Source organism: Pholcus phalangioides, unplaced genomic scaffold (assembly GCF_987345545.1).
Source record: "Pholcus phalangioides strain wild (caught in Gottingen) unplaced genomic scaffold, Ppha-v1.0 ptg000004l_1, whole genome shotgun sequence".
NCBI classification, from domain to species: Eukaryota; Metazoa; Arthropoda; class Arachnida; order Araneae; family Pholcidae; genus Pholcus; species Pholcus phalangioides.
This window is the reverse complement of record NW_028301597.1, coordinates 25,735,531-25,758,321: the sequence shown is the minus strand read 5'-3', so window position 1 is coordinate 25,758,321 and position 22,791 is coordinate 25,735,531. Positions and strand designations below refer to the sequence as shown.

The following is a 22,791-nucleotide window of genomic DNA, read 5'->3' as shown; positions in this document are numbered from 1 at the left end:
TCCCCGAAGAAACACGGTCTTTTCGACAACTGATGGCTCCTGTTCATGAGCTAGTGCCCCCTCCCCCAAAGTCGCGTTCAATAATGCAATCAGCCCATAAGTTCTCCCCAAACAAAATTTCTAAGAAAAACTCTTCAAGCACACATACAATACTATATCAAACTTGACCATATCACTATATTGCAATTTACTGCCATTAATGAGATGGGTTGGAAATGAAGGCGCTATCTATCGGTGGTCGCCTCGAGCTCATTAGGGAAAATATCTTACCCCCCCCCCCTCTCGGGTTTGAATCTGGGCCCCTGACAGCCAACCTTCACGGTGATAGACGAGCATCTTACCACCACGCCACTCGGACACAATACTGCATCTAGTTTCTCACCGTAAACAGCCACGCTCGCACGTGTGTTCATTTTTTTCGAGTGAGGCAATTAGACCGGAGGCTACTGCTACTAAACCGAACATGAGCCTCGGAAACATTCCTCTGCGGCATTTTCTAACGAATCGATACGTGTCGGAACGTGTTGTGTGAGTGTATAGCCCTAACATATGTATGTTGTCCGGATTATGCTTGTTTCGCGTACTTGCTAGTGCTGCCATCTGTGTTCCATATTGTGAATTAAAGATGGTAAATTCTTGAATTTTTCCTCTATGTTATGTCAGTATCGTGTTGCAGCTGACCGGAAACTGCAGGGGAATAAATATTACCCACAATTCCATTGCATGCGATTAGAGTTAGTGCCCGAGTGGCGTGGTGGTAAGATGCTCGTCCACCACCGAGAAGGTTGCTGTCACAGTCCCAGGTTCAAACCCAAGGCGTCCGAGTGGTGCAGTGGTAAGATGCTCGTCTTCAACTATGAAGGTTACCATCAAGGTCCATAGGCCTGAATTCGGGCATAGAACGTCAGAAGCCAGTTCTTTACCTACCGAGCCTGGGGCGACCACCGATGGATGGAACCTTCATTTCCCACCCAACTCCACTGGTGGGAAATTGCCGTATGGCGATATATGACCGGAGTCGGGTGTGCGGTAAAGTAGGTTCACACCCAAGGGAGAATATAGAAAAGATATTTTCCTAACTAGCTTGAGGCGACTACCGATAGATGGTGCCTTCGATTCCAACCCAACTTATAAATTACAATATAGCGATATGGCCAGAGTTGCTGCTTGGTGAAATAGCATGTGAGTATACAGAAGCGAAAAACCATCAGCTCAGTTGTGATAACGTGAAAATGAATAAACAAGGCTCAAAATTTTTGTTCGTAATGCGAATTTCTCGTTAACCGAAGTTCCACTGTAATGTGTTTTAATTGGTGTCTTTGTGAAACTTGAATCAATATTCCCTTTAGTTAACGAGACATTTTCCAGTATTTTCCTCACAATTTTGAGCATCCCATGAGTGATCAAGTGAGTTGGACATTTACCTCCTGACATTTCGCCTGCCCTGACCATCAAGTGAGTGACCATATGAATGACCACATTCATTTATTAAAATCGAGCATAATTCTGGTCCATCGCCGTAGGCAATTTACTACCGATTGCATTGTGCAGGAAGTAAGTCGCCAAATCCCCCGCGTCTCCCGGATCTCCGAGAACCCGAAACTCCTGGGCAGGACCGTGAAAACGATTATATACAAAGTATACATTACACATAGTACACGCAGCTGCTTCACGACATTTGGCCAGTCGTGGCCTAGCCTTAAAAGTCCAGCCGCCTCTCGAACAGTTGCCTAATTGGCGCGGTTTACAGGGCGCTGCCTCGCGACAGTTGTCCATAAGGCGTAGCTTTTTCTCTCTCTCGAGCAACGTTCTTGAAGCGTAGCCAGTGGGATTTTGGGTGGCGGGGTCCCAAGTGAATCCCAGTGCTCTGTTGAGCCCTTGCTGCCTTGCCATTGTGCATGAGTGACCAAGTAAGTGACTGCATGAGAGACCAAGAGCATGACCGTATGAATGACCAAGTGAGTAATTGTATCAGTGACCAAGTGAGTAATTGTATGAGTGACCAAGCGCATGACCATATGAGTGAACAAGTGAGTGACCGTATGATTGACGAAGTTAGCGACTAAGTGAGTTGGACATTCACCCAGGATATTTCACACCCAACATTTCGCCCCATATATAAATATGTGGGTTATGTCACTCACATGGTCATTCACTCAACCATACAATCACTCACACACTCATACGTCCACTCACTTGGTCATTCATACTGTCATTCACTCACTTGGTCATTCATACTGTCATTCACTCACTTGGTCATTCATACTGTCATTCACTCACTTGGTCATTCATACTGTCATTCACTCACTTGGTCATTCATACTGTCATTCACTCACTTGGTCATTCATACTGTCATTCACTCACTAGTACAGTCAATCGCACACTCACTTGGTCACTCATACGGTCACCCGCCTAACTTATATGGTCAATAACCATATCACTTAGTCACTCATACGGTCAGGGCAGGCGAGATGCCAGGTGCGAAATTTCCGGAGACGATACGTACCGGAGCGAAATGTCGGAGGTGGAATTTCCGGAATCCCATGTATAATGCATGCTCGTCGACTCACTCCTGATTTTCTACGTGACGCGGAGATGACAAAATCGACTGACCGGGGTATAGTATAGTACTTCCCTGGTTACGGCCCTGATTAGAAAGCAATTTTGAATGACACTGCGCTCTACTCCGTTCGCTCGTAAAAAAAAAAAAGAAGAAAAAAGAAAGAAAGAAAGGAAAAATACAATTCTATAATTTTCTATTTTTCCCAGGAAGCATAAGTATACGGGAAAAGTATCCGTAAATGGCACGGAAAGGGAGATGAACAGTTTCCGGAACCTATCGTGCTACGTGGTGCAGGACAGTAATCTGTTTGATTATCTGACGGTCCGGGAATGCGTTAATTTGGCCGCAGCTCTCAAGATACCGTCCACCATGAGCAGGAATGAAAAACAAGCCCTCGTAAGTGGTTTTCTTTTCCCTTCCTCATTCATTTTTTGTCTGCAAAAATTCATTATTCATAACATGAAAAATTACGCTGATTACCAAAACTAACACACGTGTATGCGAAGCGTTTTTTTTTGCTTTCATACAAAAAGTTATCTTTCCTTACGGGAAAAAAAATGTCAAATTTTGATGTTATTGAAAAAAAAGCATGAGAGGAATTTGCATAATGGAACATGAAAATTCCATTTTTCTGACGTTTAAGCGAATAATATTGTGAGATAACGCGTTATCCAGCTGATTATGCAGCCATATTTATTTTCTTTATTTTATGAGTCCCAATGCTATCAGTGGAGATAGCATTTGGAGAAGACGCAATTTATGAGGTAATAATTAACTAACTAACCGTGTGATGCCTCGGTCCATATCCTAAGGGACTTCTAACCGAAAAGCCATCACCAGGAAACATATTTTCAATATGTTTAAAATGCAAAATGAAATAATACATATGCTCATCCCATACGCATTTCACAATTTCCAAACATTTCAGAAATAGTTATGCATACAAGCACAGTAAAATGACAAACAAAATAAAATAGTACACATATGTGCATCCCATTTACATTCCACAATTTCCAAACATTTCAGAGATAAAAATACAAACAAAAATGTGCACATCAGATAACCCAATCACATATGGCTGGTCGTCAGAGATGCTATACTCTACCATAGCGTATACTATAATACAGAGATTATTGAATTCTGATCTCATTGTTAGTCCATTCCGTAGCAGGGATTTGCTTCGAGTAATAGGCGGCGAGTAATCTGATAGGATTGAAGTCGTGGATAAGATTGAAGTCCGAGTCTGGAGGTATCCTAGCAGAAGGTATGGTCTTGGTGTGCCTTATGTGCATATATGGGTCTGTATGGAATTTATAAGGTTTTCCATCTTTTTAGTGAGGACTTGCGACCTAGTGATTTGTTTCTTCTATATGTTTATGTAAGATGGATTTACTTGTGGGAAATGGGCATCGCGCTGGTGTATGGGCACTGTCTGAAACAGAATTTGTTGTTTGAGAGTCCGAAGCGTTTTAGATAAGTTGGCAATAGGCCGTGTTCTGAAAGAAAAGTTATCTTATGACGTGACCAGACTTTATTCATAATCTGTATTTGTGGGGCTCATACCTCAACGATACCTTATACCTCCACGAAACCTCATACCACTGCTCGATATGAGGTACTAGCTATAATTACCCTGCGTTGACCGGGTACAAAAATGGTGGGAGGAAACATGTTGCGTACTTGTATGATTACAAAATTGGATGAGAAAACACGTGTTGCGAGCTTACATTATTACAAAAATGGAGAGAGAGAAAATGTTGCAAACTTGCTTAATTACAGAAATGGGAATGAAAATATGTTGCGTAAAGTTGCATAATATTACAAAAATTGAGGACAAAACATGTTGTGAACTTGCATAGTTACAAAATGGAAGAGTAAACAAACGTGGATTTGATTTAATTTTGCGGATTTAAAATAAAAAAACAATCAGATGATAGATGCAGTTATCTCTTAACCTCTTGAATGTTTCTTGACGTAATATTAACGTCGGAAGATGTATGTAGGAAATACAAAACACGTCATTTTTCCACTACTATTGTTAGGCCGATTGTGCGTGACAGTTTAAAAGATTAAAAATCAGCCCTTTTTTTGTGTTAGTGAATGAAAAGGAAATGTTTTCACCCAAAATCCTTTTTCTTAGCTGGTTTTTCCTAGTACGGTTCTTAACCTTTTTGTTCCTCGGATGCGTTCTTCCAATAAAATGAGTGCCACGGATCTCTTTACACAAGAATATTCCGTATACAGTGATAACTGGGCTTACTGATTTTTCGGCTAACGAAGGTTTTTCTTTATATGGTCGCACGCGCTCAGATAACACAGCAGTACTGTGATAGGAATTCTGGCCCAATCACCGTCAGAATTAGCCCGATCAATTTATATCCGCCCCAGAATCATTCTCCATACATGCCCTAAATTTCTTTTCCAGAAAGCTTTTGAGCCATTTATTGTAGAATAAATGATTGAGATGCAACAGAGAAAAAATTTATTAAAAAATATAAGAATCTAATACTCTTGAATGTTATCATTGTGCTCATGTTCTTTTAGTGTGAGACTATTGGCATCAAACCGAACGGTCTGGACCATAGGCGTACGCAGAATTTTCTCGGGGGGGGGGGCGGTTTACGTTTTTTCCAGCAAAATAACGCTATAATCTCGGCTTGAGGGAGTGAGGGGGGGGGGGGTTAGAACCCCAAACCATCCCCCCTTTGCGTACGCCAATGGTCTGGACATTCTAGGCGATTATCTTTTCCCCCTGTATCTATGTCTACGAGACATAGAAATGAGCTTACCATATCACAAATGAATGGAGACACCTTACGAGCCCGACTGAGTTGTAGAGATGGTGTAAAATAAAAGGCTCAGTTTTTCAACTTCTCCTTCGTCGAATTAAGTTGTTTATCTCAGCCTTCGGTGAATATTTTGTATTTTTTTAATACTGTGCCTCTTTAGTGTTAAAGACAATGTTTCTCAAGGTGTGCGTCGCGGCTCCTAGTGGTGCCGGGGCGAGCTGGAGACATTGATATGTGTGTCTATTTGAGCTTTGAAGTGGTTCTTTTATAAGTGAAAGTATATATTATAAACTATATTCCGAGGAGCCATGAATTGGTTCCATAGATGAACCATGAATTGGGCAGGGGGGAAAGGGGGGCGCTGGTGACAAGAGTTTGAGAGCCTTTGCTTCTAGGACAACGTTTCTAAAACCTATGGTTACTTTGAGAAACGTGAAGTACATTTTAATTAGCACCAATGTTAGTTATATGCAATAATTGGCGATTTCACCGACAGTTATACTACTTGTTTGGTGTAAGTTGTTAACATTCATACATAAACCCTGCTTCCCGTATTTTTCTCGATCAAATATATGGTCACTCTAATCACAATATACAACATTTAACAGAATCTGATAACAGTTTTTAATCAGAAAAAGAAAAAAAAATGTCGATAACGACAACCTCGGTTACAACAAAACAATTCCCCGTAATCTTCGATGTCGTTATAACATGGTTAAGCTGTAATTATTTATTATTCGATTCCAGGCGGATAAAGTGATCGAATCACTCAGCTTGACGAAGGTGCGAAATTCCAGAGCCGGTAAACTTTCCGGAGGAGAGCGTAAGAGACTCTGTATAGCCCAGGAGATCGTCAGCAATCCCCACCTCATCTTCCTTGACGAACCGACCAGGTAATTAATAATAATCAATCACGACACATTGAGTCCGGGAAGCGCGTTGAAACGTGTGGGGGAATCAAACGCTCAAAACGTAATAGCGATTTGTCATCATTGGACTCAATAGATTAAACCCGCGCAACCTCGCAATAAAAGAGAAGTAATGATAATAATAATAAAAGGAAACAATCGATGAAAATATAACGTTAAAGGTCAGAGAAATAACTGATAAGAGGGGCAAAAATGTATAAATAGAATTTTTATTTTCAATATAATTTGATATAACCGTGTGTGTGTGTGTAGATATATATATATATGTGTGTGTGTGTGTTCGAGTAAATCCATTTACCGCTCTACTTTGCAATATTGAAGGCATGTTTTGAGCATATTGACAGGGATGCCGAATTCCCTTAGGGATGAGAGAAATGAGCATGGAAATGTTTAAACATTCGGAGCGACTTGTTCATGTTGTGGAGCTGTAGTTTGTGGTCGTCGAATTATCATACGGGACTTGACTGCATGTTTCTTGTGTTTTTGGCTTTTTCTTTTCCCCGTGTGAGTTTAGTCACTCAAAGAGAAAGGTCATGCCATTATACACTGAGTGGTCAATTAAATTGTGACCAACTGAAAACACCCTATTTAAACTGCAATGTATGCCTCCGTTTAGGTAACTTGGAAAAAGACGATAGAAGACTCCTAAAAACAAGAGTTTTTGGTCATAAAATATGCGATCGAATCGCAATAGCAAAGGCGGTGGAGGGTGTTTTTAGAGAGTGCACAACAGCACTTCACCAGAAAACAAATATACTTTTTTTCCGATGGATCTGCTGGGATACGTGCTATCAACCATCCGAGTGTACATATGTACCTTCGGATTGGATTGGAGTTAGTTTCTTATTGGTGGAAGGACCATCAAAGTTATGCTTTGCCAAACAATGATTGAACGGTACAAAAATGACTTGTGGTAGAATTTGCGCTTTCTCCTGGTTGTACCATGAGAAAGCCGACCACAACCCTGAACCTTCGAATGGTTGATTGCACTTATTACAACAAATCCGTCAGAAAAATATGATATTTGCTTTCCGTGAAGTGTTGTTATACACCCTTTATCTCCTTTGCTATTGCGATTCGACCACACATTGTATGATCAAAAATTCTTGTTTAGGTGTCTCATATCACCTTTTTTTGTGTTTGTTTGTCCCATGAATTTAGAATCACCCTGTATATTTAACGATTTTCTAAAGTTGCATTATTGTAGGTGCCTAAGCACTGGATCCATAGATAGCCATGGCAGCAGTACTGTTTAGGCACCGTTATAGTGTAACGAGAGGATGATAGAGTAACGATTCTGTGATTCCCAACTTCAAGGCGCAAATGCGAGCCGATCTCCCCGTTAAAAAGTCTCGCCACAGAGAGCAACAGTCCTACAACGATAAATCATTCAATGATAACACTTCACTCATAGTTAGAAAAACTGGTGGCAGATGGCAGCACTACACATAACAAGCATTACAGAGAAACAAAAAAAAACTTCACGTCAGGTTTCACTACACGTACACGCACATTCCCGCATGTACCGATTCGTTGGGGGTTCCGCGGGGGGGGGGTGTGGGCGGGGTGCATGTGTGGTGTAGCAGTAGTAGGTAGGGCCTCCAAAAAATAGCTCGGGGATCCATGATGTTCTTAAGTCAGCCACCTCGTTGGGCAATTTGCCTGTTGTGGCGTTGTATTTGTATAAACTTTTTTGCTATTATCAAAACTGTTATGCTCCTTGTAGACAATGCTATGAAGAAGTTCTAACAAACAGCGGGACATGATAGAAACCTTTTTTGATTTTGAGAAACGTCAAAACAAAGGTCAAGTTTCTATTCGAATTATGAGTGTTATGTGAATGAAGTGTGTGCTATGTGAGAGTGAAGTGTGAACGGACATCTATCTTTAAAATTGAGAATGAGAAATAAAAAAAAAGAATGTCATTTTTTTGTATTGTGTTAGCTTCCCGGCGATTGGCACAACCAACGCTTAGAACAGACTGCAAGTACAAAACAGACTGCAACAAAAAAACACACAAAAAAACGATAATGGTAGTTTACTTTTTTGAATAATTTTGCTCTACAAAAAGTTAACGCACCGTAAGTAATTATGCCAGCAATACAGCCCAGCAGAATCAACACCAGCTTCAGTGGAGCTGGTGGTGAACTAGAACTTGAGCTGGTGTGGGCAGAACCCATAACGTCCGTATCTACTAGATTCTACCACGATGTATGTTTCATTAAAAGCTACAGATCTCTCGCCGTCGATCGCCATTTCGGCAAATCATGACGAGACATTCCATTTAGAGAGCAAAACAACTGCTTCTCAATAAACTTCGCGGGCTCCCTCCCCCACCCCGAAACCTCTCCGAAGATCCCTGTGTTTAAATAACCATCACTAGAGAGTATGTACAGTATTTATTGTTTTAAAGATTTCGCAATAAAGATTAGATCTAACGTAACCTCTCCAGAGGTACACTCTTATGTACCTCATTTTCAACGGTTTTGAATGATTTTTTTTTTTCAAATTAAGACTCGAGGTACGCATATATGTACTTAACTCAAATAATCCTAGTAAAGCTATCAACCCAAATTAATTAATTTTCCTTTCTTTTTAAAGGACATTTGGACACATAATAAACACAAATCGATCAAAAAAAAAGTTTTTAAAATAAAGGGCGAAATAAGCAGTAAAAAACGTGATACATAATTCTTTCAAGCTCAACCCCTCACTATAACCCACAATAAATTGAGTTACATCTGATTCAATTACGGAGATTTCCTCATTATTGGGGGGGGGGGATTATTCCACGGCCGACTAGACATTCGTATTCATTAGACTAATTGTTTAGTGGGCTATGGTTATTCACACAGACTTCAGTGATTAATGGCGCAACGATCTAAGAAAAGGTTGCTTATTATTTTGCTATAGGGGGAAAAACAAAACGAAAATAAGTAGACAGTTTCTAGGGGGGAAAAAAAAGCAGTAGAGAAAATCTAAAATTTTACCTTCAATTGTGCATCGAAACATACATTTCGCTCGTATAAAATCCCGCCAAGGTCAGTTCTACGGAGCATTACCGTTAGGCTCTCTCGTGTTATCGTCTTCAGCAATCCATCACATAGATTTAGTATTATCCCTTCCTTCACAGACGCTGTTCGCTTTATCATGTAAGAGTTAAGCCGGAAATGCAGTGAAGCGTAAATAGAGGTAACCAAGTCTCTCATATTGCACGTTTGCAAAACCGAAATATACGTAATTGCCTTTTCTATAGGCATCTGATGTAAAGATACTGTGCGCGCGTGGAGAATTGTGCTTTTATGAGACGAGCGCATGGACTAGAATTTGAATGTGGGCTCGTACAATGCCAAGGTTATTTAAAGGACGAAGAGTCCTCTCGAATATTTGAATTCATTTAAGATTGCATACTTTGCGTCTCTATCGAATGCATTTTTCAACATCGTCGAGTACATAATGATTGTATAATTGATTAAAAGACAATGGATACAGTACCACACGATGCACGTGTATTCAATTAACAAGAGGGGGGGAGGGGAATAACTTATCTAACGGCGAGTTTTATGGGATGCCCTTGAAACAACATTTGAACAACATTTGAAAGGAAATGCTACCCACACAGTCATACCTTTCTGTGATCTCCCTTTTGAAAAAAGTTCCCCATTCGCAGACATTCAACATTCAACACTATACTCACATATTATGAAATTTCAGGAATTTTGCCATTTCAATTTCAAAATATAAAAGCCAGGTGGCAGCACCGGTATAACACGAAACAAGCATAATTGTGGTAACATAAGTGCGTCAGGGCCGCGCATTTACAGGGTTCATAGCTAACTCCTCGCTGTCATTTGATCATTTTTGTCGCACCAAGGTCATTTTCTGCACACGAGAGCTAATTAGACCGGGACCTACAATTTATTGCCGATTCCGAACGGTATGCCTGTTTTTATACTCATCGAGGGGTTGATGCGCTAACCCCTCGATGGTGGATTTCCTGCGGTAGCAACTTTTCTGCGGTCATGCCGCCGTTTCTTTCGTGTACCCCTGTGTCAGGAAAGTTTTCTGACAAGGACGAACCGGGTATCGAACTCGCGACACCTCTAAACATCCTTTGGTACTTTAGGCGAGCATCTTATCGACCTGGGCTACCGCGCTCTAACTCCTCGCACCGCGAGGCGACCGAGGATGACGATTTGATCCTATAGGCACACTTCCAATTATAAAAAGTATCTAAATACTGTATAAATGTCAGACGCGTCCTTGATATTGCGAGGGGTTGTATACTTATTAAAATTAAAAAATAACTTTTTATACTTCAATAACTACACCCTTTATACGGACACCCAGTTCTCAAAAACCCATTTGAAAAGTTGTTGCCCTATGTCTCCTGAGGCCGAAATTTTAAGAAAGTTTCTAATTGCAATATGCGCTGAGATAGTCGAATTCATAAAAAAGAAGAAAAAGTTGGAAAAAATAGCGCAAGTAACGAACAACGCTTTTTCCCCGTGACTTAAGCTGTTCTTTCACAGCTTTACTCCGATTTTTGGAATTTAAATATTTCAGTGAATATTGCACTTAACAACGTGGAATCTTTTTGTTTGCTTCAGGGGAGACAAGGCAACAACTTTCAAATCGGGCGATTGAGAACAGGTTGTCCGTATATAAAAAGTTAATTTTTTTGTTTTATTTTAATAACTGTGCGATATAAAATGACGGGTCTGAGGTCTACACGTTATTTGTATACTTTTACTAATTTAAAGTAGGCTAATTTGTAGTAGTAGTAAAGTAGTAATTTTGTAAAGTACAGTGGAACTTCGGTTAACGAGCTTAATTCGTTCTGCCAACGTGCTCGTTATACGAATCAAACTCCCCCATAGGAAATAATGGAAACACAGATAATTCGTTCCACAATTATTTATCCACGAAAAAATGACTAATAAAAATGGCTTCACTCAATAATACAACACAATAACAATATAATAAATAATACAATAAAATATATACCATATAATAACACCATAAAAAAAACAAGCAATATGGTAATGTTTACAAATTAACTTACTCTGAACGACAAGAAAGATATGGACTAGTTGTCAGCCCGTTCGGGTTTGAGACCGTTCCCTTGTGTCCATTGCATTGTGTTGTGTATATATATATATATATAAGGTACAACAGGGGCCTTCGTGATTTTTCCCTTCTTACCTCCGTCCGAGAAAAATGCTCCATTTTTCTCAGACGGATTCATTTCTCACACAATGCTACAGCTTTATTCGATTGGTTCTTTTCTACAGAATTTTGCACAGATTCCCTCATTTTACACATCTCTTAAACCTTATTTGAAGTGAGAATATTTCTCTCTTCCTCAGAAAAGATACCCTCCATAAGAACTTGCTGCTGCATGCAATGGAAGTCCATCAGTTTGTCAGCAGTCACTTTCTGGCCAAGCAAAATTTATAAAAAAAAAACTTTATTGCAAACTTATTGGATACAATGCAACATCTAGTTTCGTATCGTCAGCAGTCATCACACGTACACAGGTGTTCATTTTTCGAGTATGGCACGCTGACCGGAGACTGTAGGGGAAGAATTTTACCCAGAATTCAACAGTGCGTGTTTGGACGAAAGCGGAAAAACCATCAGCTCAGTTGTGATAACGTGACAATAAATAAACAAAACACAAAATTTTTGCTCTATGTGCGAATCATCGCTCGTTAATCGAATCAATCTTTTTTTCTCAAAATTCTTGCTCGTTATGCGAATTGCTCGTTAACCGAAGTACCACTGTATTATTATTTTTTTCCCCTTCAAATGCCTCACTGACATTTCAACATCCCTGTACATTGAGACTAAAAAAAACTAAGTTATTTACGGGTTCTAATATTCGTAAATTTGCCCAACAATTTCACATAGATTTCTGCAAAAACTTTTTTCGTAACCGTTTTTTTTTTTTCAATTTCCCTTTCCAGTGGCCTCGACAGTATGTCCTGCATGCAATGCATAAAAGTATTGAAGGGACTTGCCAACGAAGGTAGGACAGTCGTGTGTACAATACACCAGCCAAGTGCCAGAATCTTCGAGATGTTCGATAAAGTAAGAAAAATTCTAGACTACATCCTAGATCTCGAATATCGTGTATCATTATACAGGGTGGCGTCCAAGTCCTTTATTGCATTAACTCTTCATCATGGAGGAATGGTTATAATTCAAAAGAATGCTCAAAGTGTGTTCAAAAATACAGTTTGAGGGTGAAAATACAATGTCTAATACAAAATAAAAGAAATTTATAAGGTCCATTTCTCCTCCAACTTTCACTTAGAGAGTTGTTGCCCTTTTTTCTCCTGAGACCAATAGAGAAGATTCCATGTTTCCAAGTGCGATATTCACTAAGATATTTGAATCCATAAATCGGAGGAAAGTTAGGAAGGAGCAGCAAAAACTAACGGAGAGTGTTCCTTTCCCTTAATTTATGCTATTCTTTCCCAACTTTTCTCTATTTTTAAATTCAAATATATCACTGAATATTCCAATTAAAAGCATGTAATTTTTTTATCGTTGGGCTCAGGAGAGAGGCAGGGCAAAAACCTTCTAATCGGAAAGTTGGAAGACATATGGACAGTATAAAAATTTAATTTTTTTTATTTTGTGATACACTGTATTTTTACTTTCAAAACTGGTAGAAGGTGATTTTTGAATACAATTTGAGCAATTCTTGAAATGAAACCATTCCTCTACGACTGAGGTCTTCAACCTTTTTCTAGTCACGAGCACTGCCTGTACCCATCATCAAAAGAAGAGTACCCTTAAGGCAAAATTGACATTATGAATGCATGATGAAATCAGGATTATTTCAATAATTGAACGCAATCTGTGCAAGGTCTTTAATTAGAATGTTGATCAAGTGGTCGCGAGCACGAAATCGGCCACGAGCATCGATCACTCTAGATGCTTCAGAGAGCACCATGGTGCTCGCGAGCAGCGGGTTGAAGATGCCTGCTCTACGACGAACGATCGATGAGATAAAGACCGAGTAGCGACTAATAGGACACCCCACAAATTGCATGTATTGTCAACGACAATTTGATTAGCCAAACTGCTATCAACCAAAACCATTCTCTCCGGAAAATTGGGTTTGGGAAAACATGTCAGCGTAGCGTCATTGACCGTTACCTACACTCGCCAGAAATCGACATGGAGTGATTCCAACATTTTCAACGAATGGTGTCTTGGGGAGTTTGTGCCAAAAACGGATGTTCGACTGATAAATGAAGCCCCTTTACGCTCAAGCTCGGATCCAGAGGTGGGGGGGGGGCGAGGGGACGATCATTCCTCCCAAGAGCTGAAAAATGTGGGGGAACATTTATCTGCCCCATGATGATCCGACGCACCTACATAATCAGCGCTGCCTCCGCTCTATTCGCAGCTGAAGATATCTGTCTCGGTTTCATTCTCAGCTGAAGATGTGTGGTTCGGCAAAATTCGCAGCTGAAGATGCCTGCCTCCACTCCATTCGCAGCGGAAAATGTTTGTCTTCACTTCATTCGCAGCTTGAGATGCCTGCCTCCTGTCCGATGCCTGACTTTCGCAGTGCTTTTTCCTGTCTGAAGATGCCTACCTCCGCTTCATTCGATGCTGAAAATGTCTGTCTTCACATCATTTGCAGCTCAAGATGCCTGCCTCCTGGCCATTCGCAACTGAAGATGTCTGCCACGACTTCATTCGCAACTGAAAATGTCTGTTTTTACTTCATTCGCAGCTTGAGATGCCTGCCTCTTTACCCTGGCTTCATTCGAAGCTGAAAATGTCTGCCTCGGTTTCATTCGCAGCTTAAGATGTGTGGCTCGACATCATTCGTAGCTGAAGATGCCTGACTCCACTCCATTCGCAGCAGAAGATATCTAACTCGGCTTCATTCGAAGCTGAAAATGTCTGCCTCGGCTTCACTAGCATTTGAAGATATGTATGGCTCGGCTTTATTCGGAGCTCAAGATTTGCGCCTCTGCTTCATTCGCAGCTGAAGATGCCTGCTTTCACTTTCTATTTACAGCTCAAAATGTCTGTCTTCACTTCATTCGCAGCTTAAGATGCCTGTCTCCGCTGCATTCGCGGCTGAAGAAGCAAGACAACGGTATCTTTCATTGGGATCCGCGGAGAGAGCATGCAGAGCTTCAGCACGATGCCTGCATAACACGAAAAATATTGGCATCTTTATATTTCACTTCAAAACATAGAAGGTAGGTGACACCAACGCATAACCACCAGTATCACACGAAACCAAGCATACCTCTGATACTAAGATGAATACGTTATGGCCACACGTATCTCAAAATACACGTTCAGGCGTGTATCAATTCGTTAGAAATTCCCCAGAAGAATGTTTATCAGGTGCGTGCGGTGCCGTCTTAACGCATGGGCCCACCCAGGCATAGCCCGGGGGCATCAATAGAAGAGGTGCCTCACAAAAATGGGAACTAATTTAAATTTTGAGAATTTTCCAGATAGGGCCTCAGAAAACTCAATTGGCCCGAGGACCCATGACGCTCTTAAGGCGGCCCTGGGTGCATGTATGGATAAGTAGTAGTAGTAGTAGTTCTCCGAAAGATAGTGCCGAAGGATAATTACTATGATATTCCCTTATGGGGGAAATTGTAAATTACTTACATACTATTACAAATTGCTTTACCAAGATATTCACAAATATTTCTTTGCAGTTATACCTGATGGCGAACGGTCAATGTATGTACCGTGGTTCGACGGATAAACTAGTGAAATTTCTTGGTGAACAAGGATTTCCCTGTCCACAATACCATAATCCAGCTGATTTCGGTAAGCACAATGAAATCTCTTAGGCCGAAATTTATAAAATTCGAATTGTATCTGTTACGGTAAATGTGATAAATCCAGTTATTATGAATAATCGCCGAGCATTTTGGTAATGTTTGACATATTTCCCTAAATTTATCACTTTTACTGGCGATTATGCATTACCCAAGCGTTCGTTGGTAAACTTAATAAATTTCCAGAAATTAATCACTTTTACCGGCGATGAGGCATAATACCCAAGCATAATTGGTTAATTTAATAAGTACAGTAAAACCTCTCTTTTGCAGACACCGACGAGACAAAAAAGTTCATCCTTAAAAGAGGGATGACCGTTAATCGGGAGTTTATATTATTCAAGGGGGAAATTATTATTTGGCCTTACAATATGGTTGTCCGTTGAGAGGGGTTTTATTGCATTAAAAAAATTATCACTTTTACCGGTGATTAAGCATAGTACTCGAGCGCCGTATCATTGGTAAACATGATAAAACATACTATATGATTTATACAAATACAAATACAAATACAACGCCACAACAGGCAAATTGCCCACCGAGGTGGCTGACTTAAGAACATCATGGATCCCCGAGCCATTTTTTGGAGGCCCTACCTACTACTGCTACACCACACATGCAATGATGAATTGTATCATTATATCGGGGCACGATCGTAAAATTTGTTATCATTATATAGTCCGGCTATATTCAACACACATACAGACTCATTTGGATTTTTTTTTCATATTCATCAAATTCACCAATTACAGTAGGGTATTATGCATAATCACAGATAAAAAGCGATAAATTTCAAGTATTTATCAAATTTACCAACGACGCTTGGTAAGTATGCATGACCTCCTGTAAAATTTATCAAACTTATCAAGATGGTTGGTTATCATGCATTATAACCGGTTATTATGTATATAATGGCAGATTTATCACATTTAAGGTAACATAGCTATCTATTATCACAGAATATATACCGGGGGTGCACAACCTTTTCAGTCGCGCACCAGATATGCGATATTGTTAACACTCGCAGGCCAGAAACTTGTTTATATGTTATTGCCAAAGTCCGAAGTTGGCCACTCCGGGAAGTGGCCCAGCACATTGACTCGGCCAATGTTCGAAATTGGGACTTTCGCCGGGCTTTGGCCGGTCCCCATATGGCGATCCCTATACGTCCCCCTATATGAATCACTGAGATATCGATATTCAGATTTCTTTTGTTGTTAGGGTTGTCATAGCTAACTATAATAATTGTGGTTAGTTGTCACTAATATTAAATGGCAATAATTATTGCAAAAAAATGCGCCAACGCGATGATGCCCCCGAATCATAGGGATCGATATATAGGGAGCCGGCTAAAGCCAGAATTTCAGGGGTTTTGGCAGTAACATATACATGTATGTGGTGATCATGTGGTGCCCTGTATTTTCGGGACATGTCCTTAATTTTGGTCTTTCCAACTTTCTTAGTCCGGGATTAAACTATAAAAGATCTTTCATAAAACTTGAAAAAACAACAAATACGCCTATTAATTATATTCGTTCGAATGTAACTGATACGCTTATTGCTGCTTTTTCAAATTTTGTAAAAGATCTTTTATCAAATTTTTATAGTGTAATTCCGGCCTTATCCAGTTTTTCCATTTATTTTAAACGAGGCCTTAGGTCGAGAATACACTATAAAAGTTCTGTAAAAGTTCTTTCATGAAACATGGAAAATCCATCCAATAAGCTTATCGGTTACATTCGAGGGGATGTAACCGATAGGCTTAATGGTTATGTTTTTCAAGTTTTGTAAAACTTATTTTATCAAACTCTTATAGTGTGAATCCGGCCTTACGCCGGGATTACACTATAAAAGTATTGTAAGAACTCTTCGAAAAACGACCAATAAGCCTATTGGTTACATTCGCTCGAATGGAACCAATGCGCTTATTGGTTGCATTTTTCAAGTATCATAAAAGAACTTTTATAAACTTTTACAGTATAATCTCGGTCTAACTCTAATTTTTGAAATCAAGAATTGAAACTATATACTTTCATGATTTATAAACTGATGCCTTTGACACGTTTTTTATCTGTAACTGGCAACTTTATTTGCCTTTGACAATTTTCTGGCTGCAATTAACACCCTCACTTGCCTTTTATAATTTTTTTTAACTGAAATCGGCAACCTCACTAGCCTTTGACATTTTTTTTTTTTTTTTGCGATGAATGGATACATCCCGTTTAGATCCCGGTCAACCGTATTCTAATGAAACAAATTTGGCAAGCCTTGGCATTTATCGTGTTGCGTTGTGCATTGCGGAGCACGTTTCGCGGGCGGAATGGAGCCTCTTGGAGGGGGGGGGAGAGGTTGTGCGCCCCCTAACACATACGCGAAGCGTTTTAAATTTGCCAAAACTTTTTGAATGATTACAGCAATGGAGGTCATCACTGGACTCCACGGTGATTACATCCAGAAGCTGAAGGAAGCAGCGATGAACCTGAACGACGACGAGGACGAGGACCTCGTCGACAAATCCATCACTGTACCGGCCAGAAAAATCGAAGCCACCCTCGAAGCGAGTACCATAAACACGATATCACAAGACAAGAGGAACAGAAGGAGATCCATGGTGTTGAAGGTAAAGCTTTCATTGCACTGCTTCTATAGAGGTCATTGTAACGCTGTACGTAAAAAAAGCATTAATTTGAACAAAAATTGTATTCATGATTTGTGGGGTTGTAATTTATTTTTTCTGTTTCATCAGTAACAAACCGAGTGAAACTGAGGACAAAATATTGTTACGAAAACTATGTAAATAGCCCCTATGTTTCAGTATGTAGCATTAGTGTTTCGTATATGGAGGGTGCCCTGCATGTACGATACCAGCGGTTCTCAACCGGTGCTCACTGTGCACTTCTAGCAGCCGCTTCAGAAAGAGGAAAATAAAATAGATCGGCAAGTGTGATTATAACGACATTGGGGGATTCCGCGAAATTTTGTCGTTATAACTAGGTCGACTTTTTCAAGACCTTTTAAGTACGAGCTGTCTCGTATCACCCTGTGTATGTATTTGTGTGTTATATGTATACCATTTCTAGTGCATTTTCTAAAGCTGGGGTTAGGGGGAGATCAACCCCCCCCCCAAAAATGACAGGCCTTCCTCTAATGCAGTTTCACAATAAGTCACCCACGGCATAGTTCCGGATCCTTTACGAGATCCGTAGCACGTTTACAGATATCTTTCCGCGGTGCGGTTTCACATCACTAAAGTGGCCTGCTGCACAGTCCCTGATCATTTAAGAGATCCGTAGCAAATTTACAGGAATCTTAAGTGTTCCGCGGTACAGTTTCACATCACTTAAGTGACTGGTGGCATATTTACCGATCATTTAAACGACCTGCGGCATATTTACAGACCACTCAAGTGCAGTTCCTGATCATTTAAGGAGTCCGTAGCACGTTAACAGATATCTATCCACGGTACGGATAGATATCATTTAAGAGATAGCCCGTTCATAGATATCTATCCACGGTACGAATAAATATCATTTAAGAGATAGCCCGTTGACAGATAGATATCTATCCACGGTACGGATAGATGTCATTTAAGAGATAGCCCGTTGATAGATAGATATCTATCTACGGTACGGATAGATATCATTTAAGAGATAGCCCATTCACGGGTATCTATCCACGGTACGGATAAATATCATTTAAGAGATAGCCCGTTCACAGATAGATATCTATCCATGGCACGGATAGATTTCATTTAAGAGATAGCCCGTTCACAGATAGATATCATTTAAGAGATAGCCCGTTCACAGATAGATATCATTTAAGAGATAGCCCGTTCACAGATAGATATCATTTAAGAGATAGCCCGTTCACAGATAGATATCATTTAAGAGATAGCCCGTTCACAGATAGATATCTATCCACGGTACGGTTAGATATCATTTAAGAGATAGCCCATTCACAGATATCTATCCACGGTACGGATAAATATCATTTAATAGATAGCCCGTTCACAGATATCTATCCACGGTACGAATAAATATCATTTAAGAGATAGCCCGTTCACAGACAGATATCTATCCACGGTACGGATAGATATCACTTAAGAGATAGCCCGTTTACAGATAGATATCTATCTACGGTACGGATAGATATCATTTAAGAGATAGCACGTTGACAGATAGATATCTATCCACGGTACGGATAGATATCATTTAAGAGATAGCCCGTTGACAGATAGATATCTATCCACGGTACGGATAGATGTCATTTAAGAGATAGCCCGTTGATAGATAGATATCTATCTACGGTACGGATAGATATCATTTAAGAGATAGCCCATTCACAGGTATCTATCCACGGTACGGATAAATATCATTTAAGAGATAGCCCGTTCACAGATAGATATCTATCCATGGTACGGATAGATTTCATTTAAGAGATAGCCCGTTCACAGATAGATATCATTTAAGAGATAGCCCGTTCACAGATAGATATCATTTAAGAGATAGCCCGTTCACAGATAGATATCATTTAAGAGATAGCCCGTTCACAGATAGATATCATTTAAGAGATAGCCCGTTCACAGATAGATATCTATCCACGGTACGGTTAGATATCATTTAAGAGATAGCCCATTCACAGATATCTATCCACGGTACGGATAAATATCATTTAAGAGATAGCCCGTTCACAGATAGATATCATTTAAGAGATAGCCCGTTCACAGATAGATATCTATCCACGGTACGGATAAATATCATTTAATAGATAGCCCGTTCACAGATATCTATCCACGGTACGAATAAATATCATTTAAGAGATAGCCCGTTCACAGACAGATATCTATCCACGGTACGGATAGATATCACTTAAGAGATAGCCCGTTTACAGATAGATATCTATCTACGGTACGGATAGATATCATTTAAGAGATAGCACGTTGACAGATAGATATCTATCCACGGTACGGATAGATATCATTTAAGAGATAGCCCGTTGACAGATAGATATCTATCCACGGTACGGATAGATGTCATTTAAGAGATAGCCCGTTGATAGATAGATATCTATCTACGGTACGGATAGATATCATTTAAGAGATAGCCCATTCACAGGTATCTATCCACGGTACGGATAAATATCATTTAAGAGATAGCCCGTTCACAGATAGATATCTATCCATGGTACGGATAGATTTCATTTAAGAGATAGCCCGTTCACAGATAGATATCATTTAAGAGATAGCCCGTTCACAGATAGATATCTATCCACGGTACGGTTAGATATCATTTAAGAGATAGCCCATTCACAGATATCTATCCACGGTACGGATAAATATCATTTAATAGATAGCCCGTTCACAGATAGATATCTATCTACGGTACGGATAGATATCATTTAAGAGATAGCCCGTTCACAGATAGATAGCTATCCACGGTACGGTTAGATATCATTTAAGAGATAGCCCATTCACAGATATCTATCCACGGTACGGATAAATATCATTTAAGAGATAGCCCGTTCACAGATAGATATCTATCCACGGTACGGATAGATATCACTTAAGAGATAGCACGTTTACAGATAGATATCTATCCACGGTGCGAGTTCACATCATTCAAGTGACCCGCGACATATTTGTAGATGACCTATCCATTTCCAAAATTTGTATCAAATAAGAAATTGGTAATTTTGACTGAATATTCAAAATATAACATTATTATTTTTCCAGAGCTCCGGTGAAGATTTTGCGAGAGACTATACAACAGGAGGGTGGAATCAGGTCAAAATCCTTATATACAGGAATTTCCTTTGTACCATTAGAAACCCGGTAAGTGTGATACGGAAAGAGTTTCCCGTAATTATAATGAATCTTGGACGCAGTGGAAACTGAATACTGGCAACTGTTGAAAACTATTCATTAGCAACGTCACACAAAATCTTTTTATTAATATATCTTCCAAAAATATTTATCATCTTCAGTGTTATCGGCACGAGTTTAGGACTGATATGTGAAATATCCTATGGTGTTGAAGGATGTACAGTCCCATGAATTCGTAAATAGTTTAAAAATTCACAAAAAAAATTGAAGGGATTGGTATATTTGAATACGGCTTACGAAAAAGTAAAAAAATTAATTCAAATTTTTGTCCATATAGGGCGCTGCACGAAAGCAAGTCACTGGAAATTACGCAAATCCGAGTCCATAAAATGCAGGATGTACGATTGCCAGCTTATGTGTGAATTTTTCCGTTACTGGTGCTTACGTAAGGTTTACATTGAGACGTCGACATTTGCTGATGAAGCACTATTGGCTGTTGTTTTTCTTCAGCCACGGATTGCCAGCTGAAACTTTACGGACGTTTCGGATGCAGAAGAAATTGAAAAAAGGTTCGGGTAAATCACTCCTGCCGGACTGGTTTCTCCGGCCCCCTATCGACAAACATTCGAACTTAATTGTTTTCTGTACCAAAAAGAAAAGTCCCCCCTCCGTGGGAATAACGTTTTCGCAAACCGCATTCAAATACGCTAATTCCTACAATTTTTAAACTATTTACGAATTTTTGGGACTCCCTCAACTCTCATAATTGAGATCAATCAGTGGATTCCAGTGACGTATTAAAAAGAAAAACTCCAACGCTAGTACGTATATTTTGAAATATGCGAATACCGAATGGTACAGGGTGTCCCAGTAGGTACGGAGTGTACCTGAGTGGTACAGTGGTAAGATGCTCGCCTTCCACTATGGAGATTACCGTCAAGGTCCAGGGGTTCGAATCCGGGCATAGAACGTCAGAAGCAAGTTCGTTACCTACCGAGCCTAGGGCGACCACCGATGGATGGATATTTCACTTTCCACCCAACTCCACTGATTGGAAAAAAAGTATGGTGATGTATGACAGAAGTTGCTGTGCGGTGAAGTAGTAGGTACGAAGCGTCCAATTTCTGTAAATTCTGACAGAAGCGAATGTGACTAGTATTGATACCTAAGAAAATACAAGTAAAAACGCCCAACTAAGTGGCTGAAAAAAGAAGCGCCCAAAAAAAAAAATATTTATTGGGAAGGGAGTTGTCTTTTGGCGCCATAGTCTAACTATGATTGAAAAACTATGGCAGTGTTTTGCTGAACATTCTGTCCAAACACACACAAATACACAAATTCATGAAGCTACTATATGAGTTTATTTTCAGAAGGGCAACATTTCCACTTTTTTTTTCGAAATTCACTTTTCAATGGTTTTTGAATTTTTTGGATGAACTGTGCCATACATACTGAGCATGTATGACATTGACGAAGACCCCCCCGCCCCCCTCCTTTCCATGGTACAAATCAAAATGCTCGTCTCTGTGATCTCCATAGGACCATACGTAAATCTGGGCCGCTCACGGGTCAATCAAGTTTTCCGTAAAACATGGTGCTATGGCGTCAATAGCCATCGCTATCAGATGAAGCGGGAGAGGTCCAATTTCCAGCCCAATATAATATAATAATAAGAGAAAAGGGAAAAGGGGACTTGAGCCATTTAAATTGTAAAAAACATGCTCTTTCGCCTCCATCAACACTCCTTAATTTTATGGCCAATTACTTAAGGGCCCCTTCAAAGTTTGCGTAATAGCCGCTCCGTATTCTTCTTTTCTCTCTCTCTTCCCTATATACTGAAGCCTCTTGACCT

The 22,791-nt window shown here is 39.9% G+C and overlaps 1 protein-coding gene across 3 annotated transcripts in view; it reads left to right on the top strand.

Annotated features, from left to right (window-relative positions):
* Positions 1 to 22,791, top strand: part of LOC149086988 (ATP-binding cassette sub-family G member 1-like) — a 61,386-nt gene that overhangs the window by 16,782 nt on the left and 21,813 nt on the right. For all 3 annotated transcript variants that reach the window (XM_089231198.1, XM_089231196.1, XM_089231197.1), the window contains exons 4-9: positions 2,770 to 2,959; positions 6,100 to 6,245; positions 12,251 to 12,374; positions 14,993 to 15,107; positions 17,533 to 17,738; positions 20,850 to 20,948. In XM_089231198.1, the coding sequence (XP_089087324.1) occupies positions 2,770 to 2,959; positions 6,100 to 6,245; positions 12,251 to 12,374; positions 14,993 to 15,107; positions 17,533 to 17,738; positions 20,850 to 20,948 (880 nt within the window). The remainder of the gene's footprint in view (positions 1 to 2,769; positions 2,960 to 6,099; positions 6,246 to 12,250; positions 12,375 to 14,992; positions 15,108 to 17,532; positions 17,739 to 20,849; positions 20,949 to 22,791) is intronic.